The 21345-nt window shown below is 40.2% G+C and overlaps 1 protein-coding gene across 4 annotated transcripts in view; it reads left to right on the top strand.

Annotated features, from left to right (window-relative positions):
• GNPTAB (N-acetylglucosamine-1-phosphate transferase subunits alpha and beta) overlaps positions 1 to 2548 on the top strand; it is an 83070-nt gene extending 80522 nt beyond the window's left edge. For all 4 annotated transcript variants that reach the window (XM_059936766.1, XM_059936765.1, XM_059936764.1 and 1 more), the window contains one exon: positions 2 to 2548. In XM_059936766.1, coding sequence (XP_059792749.1) covers positions 2 to 79 — 78 coding nt within the window. In that variant the 3' untranslated portion in view covers positions 80 to 2548. The remainder of the gene's footprint in view (position 1) is intronic.
• Positions 2549 to 21345: the final 18797 nt, after the last annotated feature.

The raw sequence follows: 21345 nt of genomic DNA, 5'->3' as shown, positions 1-21345 counted from the left end.
GTTAATTGCACTTAAGCGGAAGATATTTCCCAGAAGGAGGATACACAAAGAAGCTAGTCCTGATCGAATCAAGGTATAAAAGATCTTCATCTGAAAATCTACCTCAGCTTTCACTGAACATTTTAAAACTCGACATCAGAGATGTCTTCGTGATGTAATGCTTAGCCAGCTTGGCCTGAAGAAGGAAAAACATGCAGTATAATAACTTGTTTTCTGGAATGAATATAGCCTACTGACCAGGAATTGCTTAACCAACACACGGAAAATTTGTGTTGAGCAGCTCTGGTTTTACTTTTAAAGCATTTGCTCATGGACCGGTGTTTCTTTTAATGAAAAGCCTCACTGATGAGAGACAGCAATGGTTGCTATGGGAACTGAGCAGCTAACTAATATGAGAAGCCTAAGCCAGCTCGAGTGCTTTTGCTAAGAGTCCCCAGTCTTTTGCATTCCAAAGCTTTTTGCTGTGGTTTTACATTTTGGGGTTTTTTTGTTTGTTTCTTTTTTCCATTTCTCATTTTTAAAGTAAGTAGATACTAAGTTAACTAAGTTATCCTTGCTTTTGAAAACAATGAATTGGGATGTGTAAACATGTTTTTATAGATGTTATTTAACTAATGCAGCAATATCACATCCTATTGGCAATATCTAAATTATGGATTTTATTAACATTTAAAACAATGTGATCTTAACCCACTTACCATTATTTATGAGCTCAGTGACTGACATCTGATACTATGTGCTTGTTTTCTTCAGCCCCCAAGAATACTGTGATTTCATGTGGAGGCCTGATTACAAAGGGCTAGAGTTAGTAGCTGAGCTACTTGCCAGATGTAATTATGTTTTGAAGATGTACATATTCAAAAAGAAGTGCCTCATTTTAGAAATGAGTAGTGCTGATGGTAGTGGCCCACAACAGTGGTATCTTCTTTAATACTCACCAGTATATTCCAGTAGCTGGCTCTCAATTAGTTTCACGTCATGAAGGATCAGGAAACTTTTTCTGTAAAAAGCCACATGGTAAATATTTGCAGGCCACATGTGTCTATGTTGCATATTCTTTGTTTACTTTAGCTTTTGTTTTTAACAATCCTTTAAAGATGTCAAAACCATGTCTAACTCGCAGCTGTACAAAAACAGGCCACCAGCTGGATTTGGGCCATAGGCCATGGTTTGCTGACCACTGGGATAGAGAATTCGTATTTTTATGTGTGGGTAAGCCCTGATGTTCAGCCATGTTTTATTTATGTCATTGTACTGTGGATTTTATGTGTCCTTTTTGAACTCTGACAGGTATTTTAGATCATGATCTTAACAGTATTCTTTCAAAATGGCATACATATTTTGTAAAAATAACTTGTAAATAACTGTGTGCTGTAAGAGTTATGTATTTCAAAAATTGAAGTCTCGTAAAAACTTAAATTTTATCTGCTGCTTTGATTTTTAATCTTTGAGGAGTGAGTTCGTTATCCAGATTCAGAAATCATTTGAGTGCTTACATGGCATGTCAGGATCTGTCCGTAACACAACTGAAATTAAGTGGAAAGCAGTGTAAGGAGAGGGTGGTTGGTAGTATACAACCTGGAGAATGTCATTATATGGGGGAAAATAAGTTCTAAATGGGATTTATGTGGTAAAAATTTAGGGGTTGTCTGGGTATCTTTCTTAACGTGAAGAATTCTAGAAAAGTTAGAGAAATGAATATTTGGGTGTGATGGAGATTTCTGGTCAGGTGAATATAACCCACACCTTATTCAGAGCTTAATAGATAATGAGATGGATAACAGAATCAGAATATTCATAGAATCATTTATCTAATGATTCAGTAGAATCATTAGAACAAAAGAACCTCAGAAGTTGAGTCGTCAAATGGTCTTCAAGAATTTTAAAGCCTCAGAACCAATAGTCCAAATGAAATCCTCTGGAAGACCAGTATGTAACACAGAAGAGGGAAAGCTGCTCATCCTACCTGACCCCAAGGCGGTGCCTCCAAAACTCCCAGGCTTCACAGGCAGAGTGTCAAAGCCCCACATCTTGTATGTTATCATCGAGGACACGAGGGCCAGGAAGATTACGTGACTTGTCCAAGGTCTCACAGCCAGTTGGGAGCAGAGGTGGGCTGGAGCCCAGCTTGTCTCTTTCTCTAGTCCCCTCCAGGCCATGCCGCCTCCCCAGGACACAGTGGCATGTGCGGGTGAAAAGCACACTCTCTGCGGTCCGACTCACAGGGTTCGAGTCCTCGCTCCTAGACACTGATTGCCAAGATTCAGCTTTCTCTTCTAAAACGTAGGAGGCAATACTGGTGTCTGCCTACCTCATAGGCTTCTGGAGAGGACGGAAGAAATGACATATGCAACATACCCAGCACAGTGCCTGGCAAATACTCCTGCCTGATAAATGTCAGTGGTGAGGATGATAGTGAGGAAAGTATGTAAAGGATTGTTATCCAGGTCAGGGGTGAGGTTTCCAGTGTAGTCTTTAGGGTGGAATTATTACATTGCCCTTAGCTAAGAAAGTGACACATTTTCTAATTAAAAATATTTTTTGCCTACTTTTTCTTCAAGTGTTTATTTTTAAAACCGTTTCTACATATACCAAAAAGCATACAAATAATGATCAAGGGTTTAAAAGTAAAATGTGATTGCAGCTTAGGTCAGAACATTTAAGGAAGGAATAGCACTAATCCCCCCAAATTCTTCCAGAGTGTGGAAAAGAGAAGGAACACATTGTCTAATTTTTCCGTCAAGGTCAGCACAACCCCACACCAAAGCCTGGTTCAGTTGCCACAAGAAAGGAAAAACCATAGGCCAGTCTACCTCATGGGAATCCCAAACGAAACACTAGCAAGCCAGGTTAGTTCATTCTCCAAAGGAGCAGCACTTGATGATCAGGCTGGGCCCATCCCAGGATTGCAGGTTGGCCCAACACTTGAAAATCAGTGCAGTTCACATCAGGAGGACCAAAAAGGGAAACTGCGTGTTAATCTTTTTTAAAGAAAGCAAGGTTCATCGAGATTAAGAAAAAAATTTAAAGTAGAGTCTAGCATAATAACTTCCCATCCATCAATAGTTATCAACATTTTGCCACATTTGTTTGCTCTTTTATTGTTCTTTGTTGCTATATTTTAAAGTAAATCCTAGACTTCCTGGAGACAGGGAGACAGGGGAGGGAAGGGGCTTCTTGTCAGTCTAATTGCTCCTCCTTCCCAGTTGCCGTGGTAACAGCTGCCTGCATCTTACTGAGCACATTTTATGTGCTAAATGCACAAATCTAACGCTTGCTTAAGGAAAAAGCAAGAGGGGCACAGGAGACGCTCTGCCAGGACTGTAGCTCAGCACTGCCCATCCTTGCCCCTGTCTGCACGTCAGCTTTCTCTCCATGGTGGGGCTGTGGCAGTTCCTGGCTCACATCCCGCAGAGAGGCAGGAAGCTTCCTCTCTGGCGCTAATATTGAAAACCTTGGTGGAGATGAGTTACTACGATTGGCTCAGTCTAGGTTCTGTCCCCATTTCTGTGGCCAGGGGATGGAGACTTTTAACCAAAAGAAGAAGGGAAGGGGTGCTGGGCTGATAAAAACACCACTCCAGCTTCATAGAACAAAGATTGGGTGCACATGGACGTCCAAGTTTCTGGATTAATTACTCAAGTTGAAGGCAAGCTGCCATATTCAAAAGCAACTGGAAAAATCAAATCTGTTGATTAGAATACAGTGGACCTTATAATTTTTGTCATTATTGAAAGGATTCAAAGAAATGTATGGAGAGCATCAGTACAGTACCTGTCACATAATAAGTGCTCCGGAAGTGGTTCACAATTAGTCCCCAGTTCTTTCTGATCTTCCTTCTGCTTTTCCTCCCTTGCCAGTCTTGCCCTGGCCACACACTGTGCCAGCCACATCACATTTTTCCAAACATGCTCTGCACTTTTATGCCTCTGTTCCCTTGCAAATGCTGTTCTTATTGCTTGACCTGTGTTTTCCTTATCTGTTAAACTCCTGCTCATACCTCCAGATCCATCACCAATAGTTGCTCTACTGAGGATTTTCTAAAAGACTGGCTATGTCACCTTGAGTCCTTTGAGACTATGACTAAGGACATAAGGGATATAATATTTAAGCTTTCAAACGACCTTGACAAGATTCTACAGCACTGCTGACTAAAGAAAATGAGAGGGACGGGGATCGAGATGGAGTAAGAAGATGTGGAGCTCACCTCCCCCCACAAACGCATCAAAAATGAATCTACATGTGGACCAGTTCTCATGGAAAACTAACTGGAAACTTGCAGAATAATTCCTGTACATCAAGGCTGCAAGAAGGATTCCCACGTGGTTGGGTAGGATAGGAAGAAAAACATCGGCTTGGAACAAAACAGAACAAAACAAAAAACCCCAGAATTCCCTGGTGGTCCAGTGGTTAGGACTCCACGCTTTCACTGCCAAGGGCCAGGGTTCAATCCCTGGTCAGGGAACTAGGATCTCACAAGCTGCACAGCGCAGTCAAAAAAAAAAAAAAAAAAAAAAACCAGCACTGGGTCAAGACCTGTGCCCCTGAGAGGGGACTCACAGGGGAGGGGAGGGGAAATCGCAAGGGCAGAGACTTGCCCTGAGGAGTGAGTGGCCTGAGCCACAGACTGGGCGTCCCACGCAGAGGAGAGAAGCCTAGACCCCGCTTGTGAGAAGTACACGGGTGCTGGCTCATCCCCAGACAGGGTGGAGAGAGGTCTGCCCTAGTGGCTGCTATCTTACTGCACGCCCCATTTGAGCTGAATGAACACCCCACTCCCCTCACTCCATGCCACAGCTTGGTACTGGATCTAGCGCAGCCAGGTCCTGGGAAAAGACTTGATTTAGGATGCAGAAGTGGCTGGGAGGCCTGGGGTATGGTTCAGGGGCCTGGGGTATGGTCCAGGTGGGGTGGCAGAGGCCACTGGCATTTACTGAGTGTCACAGAAGCAGCCCAGACTTCTGACAGCAGCCCAGCTGCTTCAGTGCCCACAACCAGAATGCCATGAGCCCCAGCCAAGCAAACGCTTGAGCCCTGCCCATTCCACACCGCAACATTGCACTAGATCTGGGACAACCACAACAAGGGAAAAGATGCGACCTTAGGCTACGTCTGAGTGGAGCTGCAGACACCTGTATAGGCGGTGCATGGGACCTCTGTAAGTACACGTGCCCCACTTACTTCTGCACTACCCTCCTTTGGGACAAAGGCCCCGACGCAGAGAGAAGGAAAAAACACAAAGGGAGCAGAGCCAGCTCAAGCCTGACCCTCAGGGCATCCACTCCAGCCACTTGGGCGCAGGCCCTGCCCCTGCCGCTGAGCAGAGAGGAAGTCCGCCTCACACCCTGTGCAGATTCTAGCAACACCAGCCACACCTGCTATCAAAGCGGTAGTGGACAGCACACCCTGAGGAAAGATGTAGCTGACATCCACATCAGATCCAGCCCTCCCATCAAAGACATTGGGCACACGCAGTCTACACAGGGATGCTCCCACATAAAAACACCCCTTCAAGACAGTAGATAACTGTTAAACCTAAATTCATAGAGACAGAGAAAGTTAAGTAAAATGAAAAGGCAGAGGAACTACTCTCAATTGAAAGAGCAAGAGAAAACCCCTGAAAAAATAATGCAACAGAGATAATCAGCCTACCAGACAATGAATTCAAGAAGTTGGGGGGGGGACACAGTTTTTCGAGGCCGGAGCCCACTGTGTCCCCCTTTGCCTGGCAAGGTAATAAAATTATCCTTTTCTACTTCACCCAAAACTCTGTCTCCAAGATCTGATTCGGCACCAGTGTACAGAGAAGCTGAGCTTTCTGCATCAATTCTGGCACAAATCTGGGGCCGACTTGGGGACGGTCCATGGGAGGGATTCCTAGAGGCCAGATTGCCTGGGACCCTTGCCTGGAAAGGCCAAGCCCTAGTCATACCCCGTCCACCATCCTGGCAGCTGGAACTCTGAGGCGGGAATAGACAGCGGAAGAGGGACTGCTCTAGCAGATTCTGAGGCCCTTTTTGCCTTGAGGATGCTCCTCTCTTCCTTCTGCCTGGGTCGCCCTGGACTTCCGTCTCTGAAGAGTTATTTTGGGGAAGCAGAAGAGTAGCATTCGGGAAGTCACACCTCTGCCAGCATTTTGACTTGAATTTTCTGATCTATGTCAGACACCACAAGGATTAAAAAATTCCCCCACCCTCTTCAAAAAGATTTTGGCTAAAGAACTGAGGATTACACCTGGATCAAGGTTGAATAAAGGCTTCTCCAGCCAGAAAGCAAGAGACCCGGTGTTGCTGGAAGAGAGAAAAAGAGCAGTGACCTGGGCAGCAGATTGAAGAAAAATGGAAGGGATCCTATGACATTCTTCTTAATACTCATGCCTCTCTGAAACTGGATGGAGTAAAACTGTGGGTACATCACACCAGAGCAAGAAGATTACCAGAGATTGACTAGCCAAGCCTGCCTACAGCCAGTGAACAGACTCTCAAGAAGCAGACATCTCACTCTTTGGGAAACTTTAAGTATCTGTTCCAACAAATGAAAGTTCTGTTTTCTTATCCTTTCTAAGATTCTGTTTTCATACCTTCTACCTATAGATTCATGTGCTGTTTCTTTAGATATTTCTAACTGCTAGATATATGGTCAGCTTACTATTTCCATGTCTTCAGGATTGCCTTAAAGGGTTTCCCCATCCAGGGAATGGTTTGGAAACAACTGGCTTCAGACTTATTCTCTTGAATTCCTTAGGAAATGAAATCTATTCTGTCTAATAAAGTTCTGATTGTCAAAAAAAAAAAAAAAAAGAAGTTGGTAATAAAAATGCTAACTAAATTAAGAGAATCAATCTAAGCACAGATCATTTTAACAAGGAACTAGAAACTTAGGACTTAATAAAAAAATAGATAACTCAATTTCTGAGATAAAAAGCACTCTAGAAGCAGTGAATAGACAACTAACTGACACAGAAGAACACATAAGTGATCTGGAAGACTGAATAATGGAAATCACCCAATCGGAAGAGCAGACAGAGAGACAAAACAAACAATGAAAGCAATATACGAGATCTATGGGATAGTATAAAACATGCCAACTTTCACATTATAGGGGTTCCAGAAGGAGAAGACAGAGAGAAGGGGATTGAAAATGTATTTGAAGAAATTATGGCTGAAAAATTCCCAAACCTAAAGAAGGAAACAGATATCCAGGTACAGAAAGCACAGAAAGTCCCCAAGAAGATGAACCCAAACAGACCTACACCAAGACATATCATAATTAAAATGGCAAAAGTCAGAGAATTCTAAAGGCATCAAGAGAAAAAAAAGAGTCATATACAAGGGAATTCCCATAAGGTTATCAGCTGATTTCTCTGCAGAAACTTTGAAGGCCAGAAGGGAGTGACATGATATATTCAAAGTCCCAAAAGGGAAAAACCTGCAACCTAAGATACTCTACCCAACAAGATTATCTTTTAGGATAGAAGGAGAGAGAAAGAATCTCTCAGATAAGCAAAAATAAAGAAATCAGCAATATTAAATCTACCTTGAAAGAAGTGTTGAAGGGTCTTCTCTGAAAGGGAAAAATCCCAGTAGGAAAGGCAAATATGTAGTAAGGATTGAAGATCACTTAAATAAGCCAGTAGATAGATTTTAAAACTTTTTTTTAATTGAAAAGCAACTATAACTACAATAAACAGTAAAGGGATAAGCATGAAGATATAAAATATGACATGAAAAACAAAACATGGTAGAGGGGAATAAAAAATGTAGATCTTTTATGGACTTAGAGATGATCATATTAAGTAAGTCAGAAAGAGAAAGACAAATACCATATGATATCACTTATATGTGAAATCTAAAATATGACACAAATGAACCTAAAATATGACACAAATGAACCTATCTATGAAACAGAAGCAGACTCACAGACACAGAGAACAGACTTGTGGTTGCCAAGGCAGGGGGTGGGGGTGTTGGGGAGGGAAGGATTGGGAGTTTGGGGTTAGTAGAATGTAAACCATTATATACAGAATGGATAAACAACAAGGTCCTACTGTATAGCACAGGGAATTATATTCAATATCCTGTGATAAACCATAGAGAAAAAGAATTTTTAAAAGAATGTGTGTATATATATATATATATATATCTGAATCACTTTGCTATACAGCAGAAATTAACACACTGTAAATCAACTATACTTCAATTAAAAAGTTTAAAAAATTTAAATGTAGATCTTTTAGAATGTGTTTGAACTTAAAAGATTATCAGTCTAAAGCAAGTAGATATAATTATGGGTCAATATATATGAACCCTATGGTAACCACAAATCAAAAACCTACAATAGATACACAAAAACTGAGAAGAAAGGAACTTAAGCATACTACAAAAGAAAACCATCAGATCACAATGGGAGAAACAAAAAGAAGAAATGAACAGAGAAGAACTACAAAAACAACTGGAAAACAGGAATAAAATGGCAATAAATACATACCTATCAATTATCACTTTAAATGTCAATGAACTAAATGATCCAATCAAAAGATATAGGGTGGCTAATTGGATAAAAAAACAAGACCCTTCAATATGCTGCCTACGAGAGACTCACTTCAGGGCAAAAGACATACAGACTGAGAGTGAGGGGATGGTAAAAAGATATTTTATGCAAACAGAAATGACAAGAAAGTGGGGGTAGCAATAATCATATCAAACAAAATAGACTTTAAAACAAAAGCTATAATGAAAGACAAAAAAAGGGCATTACATAATGATAAAGGGATCAATACAAAAAGAGGATATTATACTTGTTAGCATATACACATCCAATACAGGAGCACCTTAAATAGATGAAGCAAATGCTAACATACATAAAGGGAGAAATTGACAGTAATACAATAATAGTAGGAGACTTTAACACCCTACTGACATCAGTGGACAGATCATCCAGACAGAAGATGAATAAGGCAACAGAGGTCTTAAATGACACAATAGACCAGTTGGACTTAATTGATATCTCAAAGACATTACATCCAAAAAAAGCAGAATACACATTCTTTTCAAGTGCACATGGAATGTTCTCCAGGATAGATCACATACTAGGTCACAAAACAAGCCTCAACAAATTAAACAGCATCGAAATTATATCAAGCATTTTTTTGGATCACAATGGGATGAAAGTAGAAATCAATTACAGAAAAAAAAAGTTGGGGGGGGGGGAACATGTGCAAACTAAATGACATGCTACTAAAAAAAACCAATGGGTCAATAATGAAATCAAAGAGGAAATCAGAAAATACCTCAAGACAAATGAAAATGAAAACACAAATTTCCAAAATCTCTGGGATATAGCAAAAGCTATATCTATATACTAAGAGGGAAGTTCATAGTGATACAGGCCTTCCTCAAGAAGCAAGAAAAATCTCAAACAACCTAGAATTAGAAAAACAACAAAAAAAGCCCAAAGTCAGCAGAAGGAAGGAAATAAAGATCAGAGAAGAAATAAAATAGGGATCAAAAAAGCAATTAGAAAATATGAAACCAAGAGCTGTTTTTTTGAAAAAATAAATAAAACTGATAAACTTTAGCCAGGTTCACCACGAAGAAAAGAGAACCCAAATAAAATAAGAAATGAAAGAGGAGAAATAACAACCCATACCACAGAGAAAAAAATCATAAGATGATACTATGAACAATTATATGCCAACAAATTGGACAACCTAGAAGAAATGGACAAATTTCTAGAAATGTACAGCTTGCCAAGACTGAGTCAAGAAGAATCAGATAATTTGAACAGACCAATCACTAGAAGTGAAATTGAATCTGTTAAAAAAAGAAAAAAAAAACAAAAAACAATAAAGAACTCTCAGCAAACAAAAGTCCAGGACTGGACAGCTTCACAGGAGAATTCTACCAAACATATAAAAAAAGAACTAATACCTATCCTCAAATTATTCCAAAAGAACTGAGGAGGGAACACTCCTAAATTTATTCTACAAGGCCACCATCACACTGATACCAAAACCAAAGATACTTCAGAAAAAGGGAATTACAGGCCAATATCTTTTAAATATAGATGCAAAAATCCTCAACAAAATACTAGCAAACTGAATCCAACCAATACATTGAAAAGATCATTACCATGATCAAGTTGGATGTATTCCAGAGTAACAAGGATGGTTCAACATATGCAAATCAATGTGATACACCACATTAACAAAAGACAGAATCACATCGTCATCTCAGATGCATCTCTAAAAGCATTTGACAAAATTCAACATCCATTCATGATAAAAACTCCCATCAAAGTGAGTACAGAGGGAACATAACATAATAAAGGCCATTTACGACAAACCCATAGCCAACATAATACTCAACGATGAAAAGCTGAAAGCCTTCCAGCCAAATTCAGGAATAAGACAAGGATATCCCTCTTACCACCTCTATTTACCATAGTATTGGAAGCCCTAGCCACAGCAGTCAGACAAGAAATAAAAGGTATCCAAATTGGAAGGGAAGAGGTAAAACTGTCACTATTTGCAGATGAAATGATACTTTTATAGAGAACCCTAAAGTCTCCACCCTGAAACAATTAGGATAAATGAATTCAGCAAGGTTGCAGAATATAAGATTACTATACAGTAACTGCTTCATTTCTATACACTAATAATGAAATATGTTTTAAAAAAACCCATTTAAAATTGCATAAAAAAATACATAGGGGGCTTCCCTGGTGGCGCAGTGGTTGAGAATCTGCCTGCTGATGCAGGGGACATGGGTTCGAGCCCTGGTCTGGGAAGATCCCACATGCCGTGGAGCAACTAGGCCCGTGAGCCACAACTACTGAGCCTGCGCGTCTGGAGCCTGTGCTCTGCAACAAGAGAGGCCACAATAGTGAGAGGCCCACGCACCACGATGAAGAGTGGCCCCCGCTTGCCGCAACTGGAGAAAGCCCTCGCACAGAAACGAAGACCCAACACAACCAAAAATAAATAATTAAATAATAATTAAAAAAAAAAATACTTAGGAGTAAACTTAACCAAGGATGTGAAATACATATACTCTGAAAACTATAAAACATTGATTAAGGAAACTGAAGATGATTCAAAGAAATGGAGAGATATCTCATGCTCTTGGATTGGAAGGATCAATATTCCTAACATGGCCATACTACCCAAAGCAATCTACAGATTTAATGCAGTCCCTATCAAAATACCCAGGACATTTTTCAAAGAAATAAAACAAATAATCCTAAAATTTGTATGTAACCACAAAAGACCCTGAATTGCCAAAGCAATCCTGAGAAAAAAAGAACAAAGCTGGAGGTATAACCCTCCCAGACTTCAGACTATACTCCAAAGCTACAGTAATCAAAACAGCATGGTATTGGCACAAAAACAGACACATAGATCAATGCAACAGAATAGAAAGCCCATAAGTAAAACCATGCACCTACCGTCAATTAATCTACAACAAAAGGAGGCAAGAATATATTGATACAATGCAGAAAAGACAGTCTTTTCAACAAGTGGTGCTGGGAAAACTGGACAGCCACATGTAAAACAATGAGATTAGAACATTCTCTTACACCATATACAAAAATAAACTGAAATGGTTTAAAGACCTAAATGTCAGACCTCAAACCATAAAACTCCTAGAAGACAACACAGGCAGAACACTCTTTTACATAAATCATAGCAGTATTTTCCTAGATCAGTCTCCTAAGACAAAAGAAATGAAAGCAAAAACAAATGGGACTTAATTAAACTTTGGCACAGCAAAGGAAACCATTGACAAATTGAAAAGACAACCTACAGAATAGGAGAGAATATTTGCAAATGATGTGACTGACAAGGGGTTAGTATCTAAAATATACAAACAGTTCATTCAATTCAATATAAAAAAAAATCCAATCAAAAAAATGGGAAGACATGAATAGTTATTTTTCCAAAGAAGGCATACAGATTGCCAACAGGCACATGAAAAAATGCTAATCACTAATTATTAGAGAAATACATATCAAAAGCACAATGAGATATCACCTCATACTTGTCAGAATAGCTATCAAAAAGTCTACAAATAACAAATACTGGATTTGGAGAAAAGGGAACCCTCATATACTGTTGGTAGGAATGTAAATTGGTGCAGACCCTATGGAAAACCATATGGAGGTTCCTCAAAAATCTACAAATAGGGACTTCCCTGGCGGTCCAGTGGTTACGACTCCATGCTCCCAATGCAGGGGGCACAGGTTCAATCCCTGGTCGGGGAACTAAGATCCTTCATGCCGCATGGTGTGGCCTAAAAAAAAAAAAAAAATCTAAAAATAGAAATACCATATGATCCAGCAATTCTACTCCTGGGTATATATCCAGAAAAAATGAAAACACTAATTGAAAAAGATATATGCACCAAAATGTTCATAGCAGCACTATTTACAATAGCCAAGACATGGGAGCAACCCAAGTGCCCATCAACAGACAACTGGATAAAGAAGTTGTGGTATATATATATATAAAATGGAATATTACTCAGCTTAAAAAAAATGAAATACTGCCACTTGCAACAATGTGGATGGACCTAGAGAATAAATCAGACAGAAAAACAAATACTATATGATATCACTTATATGTAGAATCTAAAAAATAATACAAATGAATGTATATGCAAAACAGAAACAGACTCACAGATACAGAAAACAAACTTGTGGTTACCAAAGGGGAGAGGAAAGTGGGGAGGGACAAATTAGGGGTATGAGATTAACAGATACAAACTACAATATATAAAGTAAATAAGCAACAAGGATATACTGGATAGCACAGGGAATTATACCCATTATCTTCTAATAACCTATAATGGAATATAACCTGCAAAAATACCAAATCACTATGCTGTACACCTGAAACTAATACAATATTACAAATCACCTATACTTCAATGATAAAATGTGCAACAATTAAAAAAAATGAAAATGAGAAAATATTTTGTCAGGAATCCAGGTAATTAGAGGGAATAAATGGGCAAATGACATATATGGACGAATATTAACAATGTGGTCTTCTAAGAATTAGCCCTGAGACTTGAACTAGGCAGTCTCAGAAGTATGATCAAAGTCAATAAAATCCTGAAGCCTTTGCCAAATCTTAAAGAGGTAAAAATATATAATTAAAAACAGACAAATAAATCACGGAACTGGTAGTAAACTAAGGCAGGTACAAAAGTCAAAATATACTTTTACATTATTTGGGGGGAAATACATACATATACAGAAGAAAGAAAATAATACCCCAAATTTAAAATTGTGTATTTTCTCTTGGTAGCGAGATTATGAGTGAATTTCATTTCTTCATAAATTATTTATCTTATAAAAACTGTTTTAGAATGAATACTTTGAAAATGAGAACATTAAATATTAGGTAGAATCATAATGACACATGTTAAATTTTTAATGGAAAGTACAATGGTTTTTATTAGCCAACCCCAGGAAAGCTAACTTTGAAAATCCATAAAATGATGCATTTTGAGGAACCAAGATGGCGGAGTAGAAGGACGTGCTCTCACTCCCTCTTGCGAGAACACCAGAATCACAGCTAGCTGCAGGACAGTCATCGACAGGAAGACACTGGAACGCACCAAAAAAGATACCCCACATCCAAAGACAAAGGAGAAGCCACAGTGAGATGGTAGGAGGGGCGCAATTACAGTAAAATCAAATCCCATAACTGCTGGGTGGGTGACTCACATACTGGAGAACACTTATACCACAGAAGTCCACCCACTGGAGTGAAGGTTCTGAGCCCCACGTCAGGCTTCCCAACCTGGGGGTCCGGCAACGGGAGGAGGAATTCCTAGAGAATCAGACTTTGAAGGCTGGTGGGAATTGATTGCAGGACTTTGACAGGACTGGGGGAAACAGAAACTCCACTCTTGGAGGGCACACACAAAGTAGTGTGCGCATCAGGACCCAGGGGAAGGAGCAGTGACCCCAGGGGAGACTGAATCAGACCTACCTGCTCGTGTTGGAGGGTTTCCTGCAGAGGCGGGGGGTGGCTCTGTTTCACCGTGGGGACAAGGACACTGGCAGCAGAAGTTAAGGGAAGTACTCCTTGGCATGAGCCCTCCCAGAGTCTGCCATTAGCCCCACCAAAGAGCCCAGGTAGGCTCCAGTGTTGGGTTGCCTCAGGCCAAACAACCAACAGGGAGGGAACACAGCCCCACCCAACAGTCAAGTGGATTAAAGTTTTACTGAGCTCTGCCCACCAGAGCAACAGTCAGCTCTACCCACCACCAGTCCCTCCCATCAAGCCTCTTGATAGCCTCATCCACCAGAGGGCAGACAGCAGAAGCAAGAAGAACTACAATTCTGCAGCCTGTGGAACAAAAACCACATTCACAGAAAGATAGACAAGATGAAAAGGCAGAGGGCTCTATACCAGATGAAGGAACAAGATAAAACCCCAGAAAAACAACTAAATGAAGTGGAGATAGGCAACCTTCCAGAAAAAGAATTCAGAATAATGATAGTGAAGATGATCCAGGACCTCGGAAAAAGAATGAAGGCAAAGATCGAGATGATGCAAGAAATGTTTAACAAACACCTAGAAGAATTAAAGAACAAACAGAGATGAACAATAGAATAACTGAAATGAAAACTACACTAGAAGGAATCAATAGCAGAATAACTGAGGCAGAAGAACGGATAAGTGACCTGGAAGACAGAATGGTGGAATTCACTGCTGCGGAAAAGAATAAAGAAAAAAGAATGCAAAGCAATGAAGACAGCCTAAGAGACCTCTGGGACAACATTAAATGCAACAACATTCACATTATACGGGTCCCAGAAGGAGAAGAGAGAGAGAAAGGACCCAAGAAAATATTTGAAGAGATTATAGTTGAAAACTTCCCTATCATGGGACAGGAAATAGCCACGCAAGTGCAGGAAGCACAGCGAGTCCCATACAGGATAAACCCAAGGAGAAACACGCTGAGACACATAGTAATCAAATTGGCAAATATTAAAGACAAAGAAAAATTATAGAAAGCAGCAAGGGAAAAACGCCAAATAATATACAAGGGAACTCCCATAACGTTAACAGCTGATTTCTCAGCAGAAACTCTACAAGCCAGAAGGGAGTGGCATGATATACTTAAAGTGATGAAAGGGAAAAACCTACAACCAAGATTACTCTACCCAGCAAGGATCTCATTCAGATTTGATGGAAAAATCAAAAGCTTTACAGACAAGCAAAAGCTAAGAGAATTCAGCACCACCAAACCAGCTGTACAACAAATGCTAAAGGAACTTCTCAAAGTGGGAAACACAAGAGAAGAAAAGGACCTACAAAAAAAACCCCAAAACAATTAAGAAAATGGTCATAGGAACATACATATTGATAATTACCTTAAACGTGAATGGATTAAATGCTCCAACCAAAAGACACGGGCTTGCTGAATGGATACAAAAACAAGACCCATATATATGCTGTCTACAAGAGATCCACTTCTGACCTAGGGACACGTACAGACTGAAAGTGAATGGATGGAAAAAGATATTCCATGCAAATGGAAATGAAAAGAAACCTGGAGTAGCTATACTCATATCAGATAAAATAGACTTTAAAATAAAGAATGTTACAAGAGACAAGGAAGGACACTACATAAAGATCAAGGGATCAATCCAAGAAGAATATATAACAATTATAAATATATATGCACCCAGCATAGGAGCACCTCAATACATAAGGCAACTGCTAACAGCTATAAAAGAGGAAATTGACAGTAACACAATAATAGTGGGGGACTTTAACACCTCATTTACACCAGTGGACAGATCATCCAAAATGAAAATAAATAAGGAAACAGAAGCTTTAAATGACACAATAGACCAGATAGATTTAATTGATATTTATAGGATATTCCATCCAAAGACAGAAGATTACACTTTCTTCTCAAGTGTGCAAGGAACATTCTCCAGGATATATCACATCTTGGGTCAGAAATCAAGCCGCAGTAAATTTAAGAAAATTGAAATCATATCAAGTATCTTTTCTGACCACAACGCTATGAGATTAGAAATGAATTACAGGGGAAAAAAACGTAAAAAACACAAACACATGAAGGCTAAACAATATGTTACTAAATAACCAAGAGATCACTGAAGAAATCAAAGAGGAAATCAAAATATACCTAGAGAAAAATGACAATGAAAACACGACGATCCAAAACCTATGGGATGCAGCAAAAGCAGTTCTAAGAGGGAAGTTTGTAGCTATACAAGTCTACCTCAAGAAACAAGAAAAATCTCAAGTAAACAATCTAACCTTACACCTAAAGGAACTAGAGAAAGAAGAACAAACAAAACCCAAAGTTAGCAGAAGGAAAGAAATCATAAAGATCAGAGCAGAAATAAATGAAATAGAAACAAAACAATAGCAAACATCAATAAAACTAAAAGCTGGTTCTTTAAGAAGATAAACAAAATTGATAAACCATTAGCCAGACTCATCAAGAAAAAGAGGGAGAGGACTCAAATCAATAAAATCAGAAATGAAAAAGGAGAAGTTACAACAGACACTGCAGAAATACAAAGCATCCTAAGAGACTACTACAAGCAACTCTATGCCAATAAAACGGACAACCTGGAAGAAATGGACAAATTCTTAGAAAGGTATAAACTTCCAAGACTGAACCAGGAAGAAACAGAAAATATGAACAGAACAATCACAAGTAATGAAATTGAAACTGGGATTGAAAATCTTCCAACAAACCAAAGTCCAGAACCAGACGGCTTCACAGGTGAATTCTATGAAACATTTAGAGAACAGCTAACACCCATCATTCTCAAACACTTCCAAAAAACTGCAGAGGAAGGAACACTCCCAAACTCATTCTATGAGGCCACCATCACCCTGATACCAAAACCAGACAAAGATACTACAAAAAAAGAAAATTACAGACCAATATCACTGATGAATATAGATGCAAAAATCCTCAACAAAATACTAGCAAACAGAATCCAACAACACATTAAAAGGATCATACACCACGATCAAGTGGGATTTATCCCAGGGATGCAAGGATTCTTCAATATACGCAAATCAGTCAATGTGATACACCATATTAACAAATTGAAGAATAAAAACCATATGATCATCTCAATAGATGCAGAAAAAGGTTTTAACAAAATTCAACACCCATTTATGACAAAAACTCTCCAGAAAGTGGGCATAGAGGGAACCTACCTCAACATAATAAAGGCCATATATGACAAAGCCACAGCAAACATCATTCTCAATGGTGAAAAACTGAAAGCATTTCCTCTAAGATCAGGAACAAGACAAGGATGTCCAATCTCACCAGTATTATTCAACATAGTTTTGGAAGTCCTAGCCACAGCAATCAGAGAAAAAAAAGAAATAAAAGGAATACAAATTGGAAAAGAAGAAGTAAAACTGTCACTGTTTGCAGATGACATGATACTATACATAGAGAATCCTAAAAATGACACCAGAAAACTACTAGAGCTAATCAATGAATTTGGTAAAGTTGTAGGATACAAAATTAATGCACAAAAATCTCTTGCATTCCTATACACTAATGATGAAAAATCTGAAACAGAAATTATGGAAACACTCCCATTTACCATTGCAACAAAAAGAATAAAATACCTAGGAATAAACCTACCTAGGGAAACAAAAGACCTGTAAGCAGAAAACTATACGACACTGATGACAGAAATTAAAGATGATACCAACAGATGGAGAGATATATCATGTTCTTGGATTGGAAGAATCAATATTGTGAAAATGACTATACTACGCAAAGCACTCTACAGATTCAATGCAATCCCTATCAAATTACCAATGGCATTTTTTATGGAACTAGAACAAATCATCTTAAAATTTGTATGGAGACACAAAAGACCCCGAATACCCAAAGCAGTCTTGAGGGAAAAAAATGACTGGAGGAATCAGACTCCCTGACTTCAGACTATAGTACAAAGCTACAGTAATCAAGACAATATGGTACTGGCACAAAAACAGAAACATAGATCAACGGAACAAGATAGAAAGCCCAGAGATAATCCCACGCACCTATGGTCAACTAATCTATGGCAAAGGAGGCAAAGATATACAATGGAGAAAAGACAGTCTCTTCAATAAGTGGTGCTGGGAAAACTGGACAGCTACATGTAAAAGTATGAAATTAGAACACTCCCTAACACCATACACAAAAATAAACTCAAAATAGATTTGAGACCTAAATGTAAGACTGGACACTATAAAACTCTTAGAGGAAAACATAGGAAGAACACTCTTTGACATAAATCACAGCAAGATCTTTTTTGATCCACCTCCTAGAGTAATGGAAATAAAAACAAAAATAAACAAATGGGACCTAATGAAACTTCAAAGCTTTTGCACAGCAAAGGAAACCATAAACAACATGAAAAGACAACCCTCAAAATGGGAGAAAATATTTGCAAATGAAGCAACTGACAAAGGATTAATCTCCAAAATATATAAACAGCTCATGCAGCTCAATATTAAAGAAACAAACAACCCAATCCAAAAATGGGCAGAAGACCTAAATAGACATTTCTCCAAAGAAGACATACAGGTGGCCAAGAAGCACATGAAAAGCTGCTCAACATCACTAATTATTAGAGAAATGCAAATCAAAACTACAATGAGGTATCACCTCACACCAGTTAGAATGGGCATCATCAGAAAATCTACAAACAAAAAATGCTGGAGAGGGTGTGGAGAAAAAGGAACCCTCTAGCACTGTAGGTGGGAATGTAAATTGGCACAGCCACTATGGAGAAAAGTATGGAGGTTCCTTAAAAAACTAAAAATAGAATTATCATATGATCCAGCAATCCCACTACTGGGCAAATACCCAGAGAAAACCATAATTCAAAAAGACACATGCACCCCAATGTTCATTGCAGCGCTATTTACAATAGCCAGGTCATGGAAGCAACCTAAATGCCCATCGACAGACGAATGGATAAAGAAGATGTGGCACATATATACAATGGAATATTACTCAGCCATAAAAAGGAATGAAACTGAGTCATTTGTTGAGACGCAGATGGGTCTAGAGACTGTCATACAGAGTGAAGTAAGTCAGAAAGAGAAAAACAAATATCGTATATTAACGCATGTATGTGGAACCTAGAAAAATGGTACAGATGAACCGGTTTGTAGGGCAGAAGTTGAGACACAGATGTAGAGAACAAACGTATGGACACCAAGGGAGGAAAACCGTGGTGGGGTGGGGATGGTGGTGTGCTGAATTGGGCGATTGGGATTGACATGTATACACTGATGTGTATAAAATTGTTGACTAATAAGAACCTGCAGTATAAAACAAACAAACAAAAAAAAACAACTAATACTAAACTTTCTTTGGGTTATTTGTATGCAAATATGTAATATAAAAGTTTCAGACATTACATGAAATTTCTAAAAATCTTATATGTTCTGGTATAATGTTATAAGTCATAATTCTATTTATTACTTTAAAATGTATATCTCAGAAATAACTAAAAAGAAAAATAAAATGCTGCATTTTAAGAGACTGTGTGTGATGAAATAGTCATTCCAATTGTTACATTTTTATTCAGTTGGAGAAGGATTAAAAATTGAAACCCAGAGGAGGAGAGAAGATGGCGGAAGAGTAAGACGCGGAGATCACCTTCCTTCCCACAGATACAGTAGAAATACATCTACACGTGGAACTGCTCCTACAGAACACCCACTGAACGCGGGCAGAAAACGTCAGACCTCCCAAAAGGCAAGAAACTCCCCACGTACTTGGGTAGGGCAAAAGAAAAAAGAAATAACAGAGACAAAAGAATAGGGACTGGACCTGCACCAGTGGGAGGGAGCTGTGAAGGAGGAAAGATTTTCACGCACTAGGAAGTCCCTTCGCGGGCAGAGACTGCGGGTGGCGGAGGGGGAAGCTTCGGAGCCATGGAGGAGAGCGCAGCCACAGGGGTGCGGAGGGCAAAGCGGAGAGACTCCCGCACAGAGGCTCGGCGCCGAGCAGCACTCACCAGCCCAAGAGGCTTGTCTGCTGCCCCGCCGAGACGGGCGTGGCTGGGAGCTGAGGCTCGGGCTTCAGCAGGGAGAGGACTGGGGTTGGCGGCGTGAACACAGCCTGAAGGGGTTAGTGCACCACAGCTGGCTGGGAGGGAGACTGGGAAAAAGTCTGAAGCTGCCGAAGAGGCAAGAGACTTTTTCTTGCCTCTTTGTTTCGCGGCGCGCAAGGAGAGGTGATTCAGAGTGCCGCCTAAACGAGCTCCAGAGACGGGCACGAGCCGCGGCGATCTGCGTGGGCCCCAGAGACGGGCGTGAGGCGCTAAGGCTGCTGCTGCTGCCACTAAAAAGCCTGTGTGCGAGCACAGGTCACTCTCCACACCGCCCCTCCCGGGAGCCGGTGCAGCCCACCACTGCCAGGGTCCCGTGATCCAGGGACAACTTTCCCGGGAGAACGCACTGCGCGCCTCAGGCTGGTGCAACGTCACGCTGGCCTCTGCCGCCGCAGGCTCGCCCCGCCTCCTCTGTACCCCTCCCTCCCCCCGTCCTGAGTGAGCCAGAGCCCCCGAAGCAGCTGCTCCTTTAACCCCGTTCTGTCTGGGCGGGGAACAGACGCCCTCAGGCGACCTACACGCAGAGGCGGGTCCAAATCCAAAGCTGAACCCCGGTAGCTGTGCGAACAAAGAAGAGAAAGGGAAATCTCTCCCAGCAGCCTCAGAAGCAGTGGATTAAAACTCCACAAACAACTTGATGTGCCTGCATCTGTTGAATACCTGAATAGACAACAAATCATCCCAAATTCAGGAGGTGGACTTTGGGAGCAGGATATATTAACTTTTCCCCTTTTCCTTTTTTTGTGAGTGTATATGTATATGCTTCTGGGTGAGATTTTGTCTGTATAGCTTTGCTTTATAATAGCTTTATTTTACTTCACTATATTATAGCCTCTTTCTTTCTTTCTTTCTATTTTTTCTCCCTTTTACTCTGAGCCATGTGGATGAAAGGCTCTTGGTGCTCCAGCCAGGCATCAGGGCCGTACCTCGGAGGTGGGAGAGCCAACTTCAGGACACTGGTCCACAAGAGACCTCCCAGCTCCACGTAATACCAAAGGGTGAAAATCTCCCAGAGACCTCCATCTCAACACCAAGACCCAGCTCCACTCAACGACCAGCAAGCTACAGTGCTGGACACCCTATGCCAAACAACTAGCAAGACAGGAACACAGCCCCATCCATTAGCAGGGAGGCTGCCTAAAATCATAATAAGGCCACAGACACCCCAAAATACACCACCAGACGTGGACGTGCCCA

This window comes from Balaenoptera ricei, chromosome 10 (assembly GCF_028023285.1).
Source record: "Balaenoptera ricei isolate mBalRic1 chromosome 10, mBalRic1.hap2, whole genome shotgun sequence".
Taxonomy (NCBI): Eukaryota; Metazoa; Chordata; class Mammalia; order Artiodactyla; family Balaenopteridae; genus Balaenoptera; species Balaenoptera ricei.
Note: the sequence above shows the minus strand (reverse complement) of the source record. Positions and strands in the feature narration are given on the sequence as shown.